This window comes from Notothenia rossii (genome assembly GCF_949606895.1).
Source record: "Notothenia rossii genome assembly, chromosome: 4".
Lineage (NCBI taxonomy): Eukaryota > Metazoa > Chordata > Actinopteri > Perciformes > Nototheniidae > Notothenia > Notothenia rossii.
In genome coordinates this window covers 17041535-17057936 of record NC_136902.1, presented here as the reverse complement: position 1 = coordinate 17057936, position 16402 = coordinate 17041535, and the positions used below count along the sequence as shown (strand labels likewise).

General features: G+C 42.9%; 2 protein-coding genes across 5 annotated transcripts in view; both read right to left on the bottom strand.

Annotated features, from left to right (window-relative positions):
• The window catches only part of slc2a4rg (SLC2A4 regulator), a 48275-nt gene extending 43662 nt beyond the window's left edge, over nucleotides 1-4613 (bottom strand). Inside the window, exons 1-2 of the mRNA XM_079678957.1 lie at nucleotides 4156-4613; nucleotides 920-1155 (exon numbers count right to left, since the gene is read on the bottom strand). Coding sequence (XP_079535083.1) covers nucleotides 920-1155; nucleotides 4156-4410 — 491 coding nt within the window. The 5' untranslated portion in view covers nucleotides 4411-4613. The remainder of the gene's footprint in view (nucleotides 1-919; nucleotides 1156-4155) is intronic.
• Nucleotides 4614-5729: 1116 nt separating this feature from the next.
• The window catches only part of LOC307037812 (uncharacterized protein), a 37401-nt gene continuing 26728 nt past the window's right edge, over nucleotides 5730-16402 (bottom strand). For 3 of the 4 annotated variants that reach the window (XM_079678950.1, XM_079678952.1, XM_079678951.1), the window contains exons 5-9: nucleotides 15875-16335; nucleotides 15309-15473; nucleotides 14480-14638; nucleotides 12802-12936; nucleotides 5730-9404 (exon numbers count right to left, since the gene is read on the bottom strand). In XM_079678950.1, the coding sequence (XP_079535076.1) occupies nucleotides 8853-9404; nucleotides 12802-12936; nucleotides 14480-14638; nucleotides 15309-15473; nucleotides 15875-16335 (1472 nt within the window). In that variant the 3' untranslated portion in view covers nucleotides 5730-8852. The remainder of the gene's footprint in view (nucleotides 9405-12801; nucleotides 12937-14479; nucleotides 14639-15308; nucleotides 15474-15874; nucleotides 16336-16402) is intronic. The other variant, XM_079678953.1, reaches the window with a different exon arrangement.

Sequence of the window (16402 nt, the reverse complement as noted above, 5' to 3'; positions counted from 1 at the left end):
CCTCATGTCATACATGACCAGCGGCACATGAAGTTCACGTGATGATGACAGAACGCAGGAAAGAAATGTGGCGTTTAACCCCCCAACCCCTACAGACCACACCCATAATCAATCATAAGCTCCGCAGTTGAAATCGGTTTTTAGTTTTTACTCTTCTAATAGCAGAAGTACTGTTAATGTGTAAGGGCCGTCTGACAGACAGGCAGCATCTTGCCATAGACAGTAACCAATCGCGGCATAAAATGAAGGAAACTGTGCTCAGGCACCGCCTACAGTCTCTCAGTGCTCCGTAGTGTTAAATAATCACTTATCAGTGCACTTGGCTTGTCCCTGGATGCATGTTCTGCTTCTTCCGTTTGAAAACAGTGTGTATGTATGTTCCATGTCCAGCAAAAACTCCCTGCACATGTAACATGAAACAAAACACACCCACACACAACAAAGCTCGCTGTATGACAAACACATCACACTGATAGATGCATTAGCATGGCTGTCGAAAGATGGTCAACAACAGGGATTAAGTATTAAGCTTAGAAGTAAAGCAAGGTAACAAACCTGAAGGAAAAAAAAGATTTCCTGAGTGTAGAAAGCTGATTCAACTGTAAACAAAAGCGACACTGTAACTATCTTGTTCTGTTGCTACTTGATTGTGCAATCCTGTGGAATCCTGGCCTTCATCTCCGGCTCTGGCTCTCTTAGGGCATATTTTGAAACTATTCTGGATAGAACACCAAACATGTGGTCAGTTGACCAGTACACCCCCGCACCATTCATGCTCAAACCAATACACAGTTTTAGCCAGAAGCTGAATTCCACTTTTAGTCAACACTCTGTCAAGGAAGGCCTGGAATCGAGTATAAGATTTTTCAAGATATATACAAGAGGGGTTGATGCCTTGATGTCATCAGCAACTTCATACCTGTTTCTGGGGACAGGGATGTGGGAGGAGGGAAGGGGTTGCATCTCTGACGGTGGGATGATCCATTCTTGTGCTGCTCTGAAGTTGTTGGCCAGCTCTGCCTGTTTCCCTGGGTTCCTGATGTCCAAGTGCATGAAGACGCCTGGCGACTGTCCATTTGTGCCTGGGCAGTGAGTAGGACTGGCCCTCTTCAAGATCCCAGAGGAACCCGTGTCTTTCTGCTCCCCCAGGCCAGTCTAGGAAATGAACAACACATTCAAGTCAGTCTATCATTTTAAGGTCAATTGGCATTTCTTCTACACGAGAAGCTTAATAATGGGATAGTGATAGAAGGAAGTTTAACAAATTCAACATCTAAAAGCTTCAATGCACATATACATATACAGTGGGGCAAAAGAGTATTTAGTCAGCCACCAATTGTGCAAGTTCTCCCACTTAAAAAGATGAGAGGCCTGTCATTTTCATCCTAGGTATACCTCAACTATGAGAGACAAAATGAGAAAAAAAAAATCCAGAAAATCACATTGTCTGATTTTTAAAGAATTTATTTGCAAATTATGGTGGAAAATAAGTATTTGGTCAATAACAAAAGTTCATCTCAATACTTTGTTATACCCTTTGTTGGCAATGACAGAGGTCAAACGTTTTTCTGTAAGTATTCACAAGGTTTTCACACACTGTTGCTGGTATTTTGGCCCATTCCTCCATGCAGATCTCCTCTAGAGCAGTGATGTTTTGGCGCTGTCGCTGGGCAACACGGACTTTCAACTCCCTCCAAAGATTTTCTATGGGGTTGAGATCTGGAGACTGGCTAGGCCACTCCAGGACCTTGAAATGCTTCTTACGAAGCCACTCCTTCGTTGCCCGGGCGGTGTGTTTGGGATCATTGTCATGCTGAAAGACCCAGCCACGTTTCATCTTCAATGCCCTTGCTGATGGAAGGAGGTCCTCACTCAAAATCTCACGATACATGGCCCCATTCATTCTTTCCTTTACACGGATCAGTCGTCCTGGTCCCTTTGCAGAAAAACAGCCCCAAAGCATGATGTTTCCACCCCCATGTTTCACAGTAGGTATGGTGTTCTTTGGATGCAACTCAGCATTCTTTCTCCTCCAAACACGTCTAGTTGAGTTTTTACCAAAAAGTTATATTTTGGTTTCATCTGACCATATGACATTCTCCCAATCCTTTTCTGGATCATCTAAATGCTCTTTAGCAAACTTCAGACAGGCCTGGACATGTACTGGCTTAAGAATGGGGACATGTCTGGCACTGCAGGCACTGTGTGTTACTGATGGTAGCCTTTGTTACTTTGGTCCCAGCTCTCTGCAGGTCATTGACTAGGTCCCCCTCTGTGGTTCTGGGATTTTTGCTCACCGTTCTTGTGATCATTTTGACCCCACGGGGTGAGATCTTGCGTGGAGCCCCAGATCGAGGGAGATTATCAGTGGTCTTGTCTGTCTTCCATTTTCTAATAATTGCTCCCACAGTTGATTTCTTCTCACCAAGCTGCTTACCTATTGCAGATTCAGTCTTCCCAGCCTGGTGCAGGTCTACAATTTTGTTTCTGGTGTCCTTTGACGGCTCTTTGGTCTTGGCCATAGTGGAGTTTGGAGTGTGACTGTTTGAGGTTGTGGACAGGTGTCTTTTATACTGATAATGAGTTCAAACAGGTGCCATTAATACAGTTAACAAGTGGAGGACAGAGGAGGCTCTTAAAGAAGAAGTTACAGGTCTGTGAGAGCCAGAAATCTTGTTTGTTTGTAGGTGACCAAATACTTATTTTACCGAGGAATTTAACAATTAATTCATTAAAAATCCTACAATGTGATTTCCTGGATTCTTTCCCCCCATTCTGTCTCTCATAGTTGAAGTGTACCTAGGATGAAAATTACAGGCCTCTCTCATCTTTTTAAGTGGGAGAACTTGCACAATTGGTGGCTGACTAAATACTTTTTTCCCCACTGTATATTGACATGGATAATTTCCCACAGAAACCGAAAAGGGAAAACAGAAGCATGGCATCTGATTAAAACAAAATGTATGAGAGCGATGAAGGGAAGTTAAGCGACTAACATGACAGCATTGATTCACTGATATATTGAAAGTACCTTTAATGAGAAACATGATTATACAAAATATAACTTTATTTTTGTATATTATATTATGTTCGTTTTGTATTGAGTGTAAATTAATTTGCAGCTCATTTGGTGTTAAATGGCTAACTACAGAGTCTATTAAATGTTTAAAAATAGCATTACATTATTCAAGTGGTTTGTTTTTTCAAACCAACAGTCCTAAAGCGAAATATTTTTGGTTCATTTGGACAGATTAAAAACAGCTAATCATCAGATATAACTCATCAAATTGAACTAACCTTTGGAGCTAAATAATATTAATTTATTATTTATTTATTTAATTTATATTAAGTTCATTAACAACACCATTGAAAAAAAGCTAGGGTCCATATAAGTGCCGTCACATTGATGTGTTAAAATAAACAAGCAGCAGTTTGTTATAAACTGCTATCTGATCCATATCAAAAGCAGGCTTTGCAATTCGTCGCCTTTGCATATTTGATGTTGCACGGTAACTAAATGACATGGTTAGACACGCGGGCCACAAGTTGCAATGCAAAAACATATAAGCAATTATAGTGTAAATGCACTATGCAAACAAAAACCCTGCTGCATATGATAAAACTTGGAAAATATCACAGTTCTATCATGGACTATTACTGGTTCTGTGGTGTGTTCAGGGCAGAGCAGGCCGGGCCGTGTCGTGCAGCCAGGAAGGCTGCTGTAGCTCCACCCTACAGTTATGGGGGAGGGGGTTTGGCTAGTAGTTTGAAGTCCCTGCCCCCCTTTTCTGTAAACTTTGCACACAGAATGCTCCGCCATTTAAAGCGGTTTTGATACGACGTTATTACTTGTAAGCGACCGTTGACAGCAGTCGGTGAAATGACTGTCACAAACAAAGTGGGTGAAGGCGGTACTATACACAAAACAACACAAAATAAAGAAGTGACGTCAATGTGAGCTTCACTGTGGCATATTTCAAAATGCAATAACGGCGTGAGAGACATGTCAAACTTATAAGTAAACCGCGTAATGACCATGGTAATGACACAACGTTGCATGCTTGATAGTATTTGCGGTGCAACTTGTGTGCGCACAGATGACTTTACCGGCGAATGGAGTCGCGCGTACAAAGTTAACATGAAAAAGGCACTTACTTTTTCCACCTCGTGCAATATTCGTCCATTCCCTTTGGGAGAGGTTCGCTCGCCCTTAACTCCCGACACCGAGCCGCCGTCCATTAACAATTTGTAAAAGACGGGCCCGTGTGTGTAGACCGGCATGGGACCGTTTTTCTCCGCCGCGGGGACCCGGGTGTCGCACAGCACGGAACGGCCTGGCCGGTAGTTAAAATCAGCCCCACCGACCCTTGTCCCAACCGACGTCTGCTCCAAAATGTATCTGGTATCCATACTCAGATAGGGCGAGGAGAAACTAAAGAAAGAAAACCAGCTTTCTATAGATTAAAGTGCAAATTGCTGGAGTTTGATACATTTAACTAATTTCGCAAGTTGATAGATATTGTCCTAACTTCTGTACTAGTCTACATCTGAAGTTTGCCACCACTGCTACCCAGGATATCGAAAAAGCCGACGGTCAGGAGGATAAAAGATTGTTTTGCCTCGTTCCTCCAAAAGAATGCCACGCCCCCCTTACTGTGCTCCTATTGGCCGGCTGCGTACATAAACATTGCACTTTGGCACGCGTCCACAGCGAGGCAGTCTCTGATTGGCTGAATTGGTTGTGTCAATCACATTTTTATCTAATTCGAGTCATTTGGTTGGACGAGGGAAGGGGAGTGTTCTGCAGTTTACCGGCCGGTGTCTGTCAGCGACGAAGAGCCGGTCTGCGAGGCAGGCGAGAGACAGCACAGGAAAAACAGTCAGCCGGCCTCAGAGGCAAACTACGCAGTTATGTTTACTGCTAATCAAATGTTAATTGAATGGATCATCTTTACTCGCCTTAACCGTACATTTAACAGGGTTTTACCTATGAATAAATAGCTTTGGTTAGAGTGTTTACTTTTTCAAAAGTTATCAACCATTCGTCAATGTAAGCTATTAATAATGGTTGTTCAAATGTAAAAGTTGTGACTCCATACCATGAAGCTCTGTGCAGGGCAAATTAATGGAGTAAACAGCCCTGCAGTAAATACTGAGGCTTATGAACTAGCCCAGTGTTCTGAGATTGTCGTAAAGGCGTGATTGATTTAAAGTATGATAATATTAGGTTCTGTTGACATTGGCTTGGCTGCAATACAATTTGGATAAGTTAATAGAGATACATTAGTACTGTAATGCATTGTTAGGGCAATTTCTAGTCTCCACATAATTTGTAAAAAAATACAATACTTGATTTAATAATGTGTTCTCTAGGGTGAATACCGAGTTTTAGCAATTTTTTCCAACAGCCTTCTTTACCTAAAAGCGTGCTTGTTGGAAATGTGTATCTCATAAACATGATCAAATAACTTTTGTATTAATAACATTTGTTTTATTCGAGTTTCAGTTGTTGGAAGCTCCTGAATGCCTCTTTATTCAACCCAAATGTCTGCGCAGCCAAGACTCAAGGTTTATTGCCTAATAAAGCAGATACACATCTTTTTTGCACCCAAGCTGCATTATTGCAAGCTACAGTTAATACCGTGAGGCTGCTACACAGCTGCAACAACTGACACTGTAGTGCTGCTTAATTTGATATCCTGTACAAACACTAAGGGAAAAGACAAACACACGTTATAATGTGTCACTTTATTAGAAAAGTAAAAACTCACTTTAATATTTTATGAAGGTTAATATAAAACATTACAATCTTTTGCATATCTGCACTGTCACACTATATTGTATTATATTCATTATTTTTTCAACTAAACCCTGTGCTTTAAGAACATACAACATTGGCTACAGCTGTCACAGCAGTTTTGGCCCATAATTATATCTGAAGACAATTAACAAACAGCATCTGCATGGAAAGCATGAAACATATTGCATCCACAAGTACAATGTGTCTGTGATAACCATCTTTTTTTTCAACAAATATACTGTATACTGTATGTTACATTAGAACAACATCAGAACAGCAACCGAGTATTTTACACATTTACATCATCATACTGTATTTGTTTGTGCAATGAACATCTGTCTCGATCAGTGTATACTGTAACAGTGTTCAACAATATATATCAGATCAGTGCTTTCTCTCAGGATAAAGAAAATGTGACACATAATGTGACAGCCAGAGAAAAAGGATTAGGTGTGAAAGCGATTTCAAGCCAGCATTGTCTAAGGGAAGCCTCAACAAAGCTTGTAAAGCGTCTCAGCTGTTGGCCATTTCTCATATCAGACAGTAGTTGAGCTGTTGGTGCATTGTTGATATCAGACTGGGTTTGGCCTGACCCCGCAGCCTCTGCCCCCCCCCCCCCCCACTCATATCCCTCCCTGAGTCCCTCAGAACTGGACATCAAAGGCCCCTCCCCTACACAACGAGGGAGAGGTGATTGGAGAATGAACACAGCTGAGGAGGGAGAAAATGCATGGAAGCAAAATGTTCTTCATCCCCTAAACTGGAAACACACATGGCAGTGTGGGCCTGATTTCGTGTGTGTGTGCACGTACGCAAGCAAATACACATCAGGAGGGGGAGGGTCCTTTGGGTCCGTGTCCATTTTCAGTTATCCAGTTTTACTAGCTGTTCTTCGTCCCCCTCCTCACCTCTATCGCTCCTCCTTGTTCCCCCAGAGCGGAAGGATGAACAACGCTCCGCTCTAAAATCCCAGCGGCTTCTCCCTCACTTTCTATTTCTCTCCCTTCCTCCTCCAGGTCGCTGCTTTGGGAAAATAAACTGAATGCTGCTTTGCATCTCATGGCAAAAAACAGAAACATATTAACAAACAAAGAGATAAAATAAGTACCACAATATTTGTTTTCATCTCCATATATCAAAGCATGCACTTTTTTTGATCAAGCAGGAAAAAATTGCACCAACAACACAATACTGTTTTCATGGCAGTGGCATGAGCTATTTAACCAATGGTATTGTCAGTAGGTAAGAAAAAATTATCAGTGCATTAAAATACAGAGTGCATTTGTTTTTTTTATATACTTTCTGAAACAGTAGCATTTATCATTGAATTACTAACCCTACTAAACCCGTCTTCTCTTTGCATGGTTGTCTCACAGTGTGCTTTTTCTAATGCATCCTTCAGCTCGGTAAGCATTTTATATCCCTCTTCACCCCTTATCTTTATGCCCATTCACTAAACGTCTGATATTTTGTTTTGATTCCTCTGTTCTTTTTTTAATGTTCCCCAAAGCTACATGGAAAAGACATTGTTTATTATGGAAGAGAACTCGGTGCAGAGACTGGAGAGAGGGGTAGCGAGAGAGCGAGGGGCAACCTTCCAAAGACACTCACTGGTAATGTTCATGCCCAGCTCTTTATTTTCCTTGGAGTCCAAGCCCTATGTTGCTATTTCAACCACCAGACTTTAGTCGGGTGAGCTTTGGGGAGCTCTAGCTATGACTTGAGACCATAGATGCCTTTTAGAACTGTACTTGGAAATGCCCTTTACAGCATGTTAATGAGCAATTAAATTAAAACCCCCGCAGCTATCGAGTGCAAAATTATAACGGTCAGAAAATAAGCAGTTTACAGTCCCCAAAGGACATTACATGTTATTAACTGCGCAGGAAAAAACATCCTGTATTATTTTGGGCACTCTTTCGCTTCCTTATTTTTATAAATATTCTACATTTTCCCAATGATGTATACAGTGAACATTTTGTATTGTGAAATATGTGACCCGTATCCTTCTGGAGAAGTTCTTTCACAACCTTCTCGATGCCACTGATCTCAACTTACCCCGCATGATTGTGCCAAGTATGTTTGTATCTGAGCTGGGGTGTGTCATCATGCTTCTGGGTACAGATGTTTGTCAAATTGGAGTATTGATTGTTGATTGGATGTAACATTATTAAGTTAAGGGCTGATATTATTAACTGCTATGTAGAGCACAACGATGAACCTTTTTATTTATTTTTTAAATGTAGACCATAGCCCTCGCTTACTTCTGTGTTGGAGCAAAGCACCAAGCAACCGCCCATAGCGACCAGAGAACTTGTTTCAGATGTTTGCTTAGGGAGAGCTAAGCACCACAAATCTCTGTGCCATCCATCTGCTTATTACATAAGTCCCTCCAAAATGAGGCATATATGTGTGTGTGTGTGTGTGTGTGTGTGTGTGTGTGTGTGTGTGTGTGTGTGTGTGTGTGTGTGTGTGTGTGTGTGTGTGTGTGTGTGTGTGTGATAATAGGTAACAGTGTGCCTCTTCCTCTCAATATACCTACGATTTTCCTTGCTACTTTTTTCTATTTTCAGGTGTGTGTTTGCACAATGCATGCACATACATTACTTTTTTAAATATATATATATATATATATTAAAGTGTGTTCTTCTTAGGATGTGAGTTACACCACATACTTTTTGAAGAGTGTTCATATAAAAATAAAGATATTATGGAAAATGATACACAAACAGGTGAGTATGGTCAGTGACACAGTAGACTGAAGATGTATATTCCAGTTTTCTTAATCTTTTTTTTTTTTTAAAACGTATTTGGTCCATATTTGGGCTGGACTAGGCTTAGGCTGGTTCTGAAGTACAGACCAATTTAGGGATGTCTGAACCTGGATTAAGACCCTGTTTGTACCTGATGTCATCACAAAATGGATCCTCATGTTTTTTGTCTATAGAGGGCCTTGTATGTATGTACAGCAAGACGTTTGGCAGGTGAACAGGAGGGTCCCTTTCATGACTCTGTACCAGTGGGCCCTGGGCCCTTTCTGCCTGTCAGCCAGCTACAGGCCAGTGACATACATCTCCATCCCATCATTGAAGGTGAAGATGGTGGTGGTGCTGGAGCTGTTGGCCCCTTGTTTCACATCGCTGATAGTCTCGTAGAAGTTTTCCCCACCAGGAACGCCTCTAGGCAGGGCGGTGGGTCCTGAGCCCTGAGGTGCAGCTGGTGCCGCTGGAGCCGCTGGAGCCACTGGAGCCGCTGGAGCTGCTGGAGCCGCTGGAGCCGCTGGAGCTGCTGGAGCTGCCTGCTGCGGCGTCTGCTTCTTCCTTTTCAGAGTGGCAGAACCCCCAACTGGGCTGTTATTGGTTCCCCCCTGCTCCCTTTTCCGGTGGGCGTCGATTGTAGCGTACGCGGGGTCAGACTCGGGCCAGGACCTGTCTCCTACCGGCTCGTAGCCCGGCTCCTCCTGGGAACGCGCCGGGCCCTGAACTCCTCTGCCTCGTCCTCGTGAACCTCCACCAAAGGAGCGTGGGAGGGTCTTTGATCCGTTGTTTTCCATGGGAGGTTTCTTCTTCTGGGTTTTACACACAATGGAGTAGGTGTCTGCAATCTGAAAACACACACGAGAGGAGAAAACATTATGGTGTGTCAGTAAAAGATACACATCTACAGTACAATTCTATGTATGGGTAGCAGCTCCAATAAAAGGCCACTCTTATTCTGCCTCATTCACGGCCTTGCACCTATAAGTACATTTATTCAACCATAACTGATAATACATTCTTAACTTTGCTGGGATTCAAATGAACAGTCACTGTATTAATGTTCACCACCTTTTAGTCAACTTTACTCTTCGTATGTGCAAACTTCCTAAATGTATTTATTTCGGTCTGTGAGTATTTCACAGACCAAAATACAATATTTGAGAGTAAACATACATTGGTGCTAATAGTGTGTGAAAATGAATGTATGAAGATTGATCGTGAGGGTACGTGTAAACTAGTTTGCGCATGTGTTGACACAGCTTGCTCTGCGCGGTAACCTGACCTATTTTGACAGGGTAGGATAAGACAGAGTAAACTGTGTTATCAGTCTGTTGAGGTCTAGGCTAGGGTTAGAGTTAGCTTTGCAGTGGACGAACCTGTTAACATTTCTCCATAACTGCTTTGGCAACAGACAACGGGGTATGGTGTGAAAGATCTGGATGACAGCCAACTCGCTGTGTTCACTGATGGACTTTGGGCACATACGAATGGCTTTGAATGAAGCCATTGTACATGTTCTTGACTTTATGCGTACGCATGTGATTGTAAATGCATCTACATACTGAACAGTATTTGCATGTGTTTATTGTAGACCTGTGAAACTGAAGCATGTAGCATTTGATATCGAGGACTCACAACTGAAAGTCATGTTTGAGGTCCTGTGGGGAATTTGGATAAACCAGAGCTGTGACCTCTGGAATTTCTGTGTCTAAATTCCACAAGGGGAGCACAAGAGCAGAGGATTGTGGGACATGGTCATGTTTACTTTCAATGTTCACACCCATACCAGCAGCTCTGCTCTAGCGGCTCTTAACTCTTAACTCTCTCTCCTGCACACACTCAAAGATCAGCCTTGTTTTTGTTCCACTCCCAAAAAAACTGAAACAATCGACAAGCTTCGACAATGGCAGAGAATGCTTTCTGTTTGTGCCTTCACATTGCCTTCACTTTCATAGTTCCTTTACATAAATGTCTCATATGAGGAAAAACAAAACACTGATGTAGCTATTGGGTAATACATTTGCAAAGCACTGCCTATCTCTCTCTCTCTGACAGACACATAAACCCTGCCCCCACAGATCTCTTGTGTGACCCTTTTTGGATAAACAAAGACCCTGGCGTATGCTACAAGTGTGTGCACACAATGTGCTGAGTGTGTGTGTGTATGTGCAAGTGTGTGTACATTTGTGCACCGAGAATTTGCAGCGCTGTGCAGCAGAGGAAGGAAGTCACAAGATGATGGGGATTTCAGAACTGGGCTGCAGCTGTTGAGGAAGCTGTGCATTGTGTGTTTGCTTTTCTCCTCCCCTTCACCCATGCTCTTTTCTGTTATGATACTACTTTAGCTCTCTGCTCAAACCAGGACTTTAAAAAGTCATATTTAATTTCAGTTTACACAGATTATCCATGGAAACAACTATGTGCATGACTATGACTGACAAATCTGTTTGTAATCAACTGTGTGAATTGCTTATTTGGCAAACGTTTCCAAAAGGTCTGCTAGCAGCCGATATTCCTCTTGTGAGACAAGCTTTGTGCAACGTGATTGGTTGAAAAAGGCAGCGCCTCCCAATAGCAGAAGTAGAGTGCCAGAGGAAAGGAGCAGATCTAGGTGGGAGTGGAAACTCAACACCCTTCTGACGGCTGCCTGCAACTGACAAACTCCAGAGGATACAAAGTATATGGGCATGTTAGGGCAACAACAAATGTACAAATGGAAGAACACAGCGGCTAAGAGAGAGAAAAGTTTGGAAAATAAAAAACACTGATAAAGAAAGAGATTGCAGAATGCAGTAAATGCCAGCTGCCTTGTGTGCCCGTCTAATTTGCAGAGGAGTTGAACTCATGAGCCAAACAGCAGGGATTTAACCCCTTAATCTCCACATACAGCTTCAAGCGCTTTGCCTCACTGGCCACACTGGCTTAGACAAGAAATTTAGCAACAGATTAAAACTGCTGCTTTACTAAACTCTTACATGGCTTTCAGAGTAAATACAACTAAACATAATGTCCTTCTCCTGTAGATTATCTTCTAATAGATCCTGTGAACAATACATTCATTCTCTGGTTTATTAATCCAACAACTACTACCAACAAAGTTATTGACATGGAAGTAAGCCTTTGGTGAGCTGATAAAGATGATAATAAAAAGGGAAGCTAAGTTAAACATGGACTAATATTAGACAGTGGACTATTTTGGGGACACACCTCCATCTACTCAGAATAGCTTCACCCTGGCATGCCTCAAATTCCCCAACTGCTTGTATCTCTTTCAGAATCATAATCATAATCAGAAACAGGTTTATTGCCAGGTAGGTTCACACATACTAGGAATTTGACTTGATGTCATGGTGCATAGATACAATATAAAAAAAACAAGAAATCTAATATAAAACAAAAAATCTTTTACACCGTAATAAAATATAGTTAAATAGCAATAAAGTAGGTTGTAGGTTTTATTGTGTCCAGTAGTTATGTGAGATGACTGGGGAGCGCAGACTTCCCCTTCTCTCAACACCAAACAGACTCTACCATACATCTTTACCTAAATGTGCATAAATGTATATAGGTCAGTTTGCAACCCGCACCAAGATCACATTCTGTCTGCATACGTTGACAAGGCAAGACAGTTAACCTTTAACAAACATCTCTATAAATAGAAAGTGACACTTCATTAATTTTCAGCCGGTGATGTTCAATGCGTCTGGTGAGTTGTGAGTTGGACACATATAGATGGTGGGGGGGGGGGGGGTTTGGGTCAGGGTTCAGGCAGGCGGTTGGGAAGGCTGGGTACATGTAACGTTAGCTCTGGCCGTAAGCAGAAACTTCGTATGACAGGCAGGTCACAAGGTGGCGGTGTTATGACGGCGTGCCCAATCAAAAGGGCGCCCCGTCAGTAAACACAGCAGTCACAAATCAGAGAGCTGTCCGTCTATCTGTCTGCCTGTAGTCACGCACGCACGCACGCACGCACGCACGCACGCACGCACGCACGCACGCACGCACGCACGCACGCACGCACGCACGCACGCACGCACGCACGCACGCACGCACGCACGCACGCACGCACGCACGCACGCACGCACGCACGCACGCACGCACGCACGCACACACACACACACACACACACACACACACACACACACACACACACACACACACACACACACACACACACACACACACACACACACACACACACACACACACACACACACACACACACACACACACACATAGTACCTCCTTTGCAGTGGGGGGTGATGGGTGCCCCTGTACACTCTCTGCGCGGAGTGGAGGAGGGTGCAAGGTGATGATGTCATCTTCCTCTGGAGGCTTCCAGATGTACTGCTCCCCATTGCCCATGAACACTGGCTCCTGGTAAGCAAAATCAATTGAAGAGGCCAGGTGAGGGAATTAAACTGACACAGTGCAGCAATTTTCAAAACATGTTTTTACATGTATGACAAGTTGTGGTGTGTCTGACTGAGTGTCTGTTTTTATAGGTACATAATGACCATGTTGCACAGCATTAGGGAAATGGTGTGTGTGTATGTGAAAAAGTAACAGTTTATTAAACCCCAGTATTGTATTTGCATATTACCATAATATACTTAAAAAAATAAGGTGTACATGAACTGCTCTTGTTACTTTTTCATCACTTCTGGTGTTAACAAAACAATTAGAAACCAATTAGAAAGAATGTAGTAGTGTGTGCACATGTGACAGAGGAATATTCAACTTTGATTAGCTCCCCCTGTGCAGTGAGGCTGAGTAATAGAAGCAGGGGCACAGCAAATGGCTTCAACATGTGAACACTATTTATTCCCACACTGGCTGCTGGCTACCTGTTAGCCGTTTCTAGATAGACTTGCTGATAGATTGAACACACACACACACACACACACACACACACACACACACACACACACACACACACACACACACACACACACACACACACACACACACACACACACACACACACACACACACACACACACACACACACACACACACACACACACACACACACACACACACACACACACACACACACACACACACACACACACACACACACACAGAGGCTTTTTGGAAGTCTGCCAAGCTCTTACATAATCCTTCCTTCCACTCTTTACTCTGGGCACTCTAATACTGTGCTGCAAAGCACACTGCAAAGAGGCGAATGGGCGGTATAAACACATACGCACAAACATGCACATACATGCACACTCACACACCGTCAAGGATTTAGCAAGCAAAGATAAAAAGGTCAACAACTGGGCAGACATCCACAGCAAAGTAAAAACTGTTTGAACAACTTTATCAAGCTCCTAAAATCACTAAAGGGAAAGACAAAGTCACCTGTTTTATGCTCTGCCAAACACACACTCACACACACAGTACTGCACGGCAATACACACATACATAAAAACTGGATATGTGTGCCAACAAACCCACAGGAAAGGCTGATCACCATCCGATCATTGTCCCTTTATTTCCCTCTCAGAACTGCCCTAAACTGTTTACAAACACATCCAGCTGGCACACACAACTCCATTATGCATGTAGGAAACTATAATCGGAGACAACATCTTAAAAACAAGATATTAAGGTTGGTTTATGTTTGTGAAATTCTATTTAACCTATTTTATTTTATTTGGGGTTATTTTTTTTTGAAAAACTGAAAATATGATGACACATACAATGACTATACTTGATCATTGTAAAGTATAAATGTGTGATAAAAGCAAGATAAGCCATCAGGTTCTGTAAATTGGAATATAAAGAGTTGTTTGTTTGCAGACAGTGCCCTCTGGTGGTAACCATACTGAGTTACAGTTTGGTAAGGTGACTTGTTAGGGGATTTGATGCATAAAGCTTTGTACAGAACATATTGATCCGATGATTCCTGTACCTTCGGGAAGGTTTGCAGGTGAAACGGCTCCAGTGCTTTGCGCGGAAACTCCTGACTGCGATGAAGTGGAGGAGGAGCTGTAGAGGGTGAATCACTCACACTCGAATGGTCTGAATGGCTGTCACCACCGTTATTTTCCTTCCTGTTTGTCTTGTCGACCTTGAAGTATTGAGTCACCAGTGGAAACATCACTTTCAGTTATAGAATACAGCTAAAAGCCCTGTATCATACATGTAAAAGTAGTTCAAAAAATCAAAGTAAGTTCATATCAAGCAACTTTTGTTTATCTTTGATATCTGTCTCCAAAATGTAAATATAAACCGCTGCCTGTTATGATGCACTTTTAGAGAATTTATATTTATTCCCAGCCAGACAAGCTCATGGATGCCTTTATATCTCTCTGTGCCAAAACCAACGGTTTGGCAAATATAGAACAGCTCAATTTAAAGTAAATAAAAAACACTTTCTCTAACACTGTATACATTCTTCTAACAGTTCTTCTTAAGATGACAAGTTATTTCTTTCTTGCTGCTTGACCCAACTTTCAATTTCACTGAATCAGGTGATGTTATCTTTAGATTTTTGTTTGACGGTGTCATGTTAAAGCCTACATATACAGTACAGCAGAAAATCTGTGTTTTGTTTTAGTACACAATACACTTCTTGTTGGTATGCTACAGTATCGTTGAAGTCTACAGCCATACAACACATCACAAGGAATCCATGAGTTGATTTAAGTCTGAGAAAAATAAAACTTCCATTAAGGGCGCCACCACCACTACTAATTTAACAGAATATACGATTTAATACAAATCTAAGTCAATGTTACCTTTCGGAACTTCCGTATGGAAGCATACTCTGCTGCAGTTTGATCTTGGATGGCGAGAGAGTTGACAGAAGACAGAGGGGACCTGTTGACCCCATTCCCACCATTACCTCTTCCTGCCATCGTCCCGTTAATGACGCCATTACCTCTGCCGTTCCCTCTGCCACCCTGGAGGAAAAAAAGACGAAGAAACACACAAGTTATAAGCTTACAAGAGATGTCAGTTTCTCACAAATATTTGTGATGATGCAGAACACACAGCAGCTGCAGCTTCAACACTTAAGAGCCACACACACACACACGAGTTGATGATGATGTATGCCATCCACAGGCAAACAAAGAAATAACTGTTATAGCCGTCACACTAAAATCTAAAATATTGCTGCTATTACTATGCTTTTCTGCAGGCAACATGTTAGCTTGGGTTAGACTTGTGAAGTAATGACCATATATTTACCCTTTGAGATCATTTTCTGTCTAATAAATATGAATCACTGGGTGTGAGGCACTTCACATTTTCACATTCAACTCATGATACAGGTTTACAGGATCTGTGTGTATGTACGTACATTCACATGACCGTTCCCATTGCGAGCTCCGTTGGCCTGAGCGGGGGGGCTTTGGGCCGCTCTGATTGTAGCCGGAGTGCTGCTTGAGGAGGGCGGCGGGGCGGAGGGGACCTTGGGGCCTGTATCACCTTCCCGGACACCTACGCTTTCATACAGCCCGTCATCCAGGCAGTGAGTGGGGGTGGGGTTGTTGCGGATGCCCACCTCAGTGTAAGTGTGGTCTCGAGTCTCCCCTCCTACTACTACTCCTACTCCTACTCCTCCTCCTCCTCCTCCACCTGCGCCACTTGCGCCACCTCCACCATCTCCTCCCGTTTCCCCTCCTCCCCCCTGACCAGATCCCGTGGGACTGGTGGGGATCTGGGGAAGCTGGCGCCCATGGGAGGGTCTTAGGTCGTTCTGCGAGCGCCGACTGTGGAGCAGCAGGAGGTCCATGCTGGCTGGACGGCTCTTGCCAACAGCTGCACAGAGAGGAAGAGGAAGAGGAGGAAGATGGCGGATGAGAGGGAAGCACTGAAATAGTGTCAT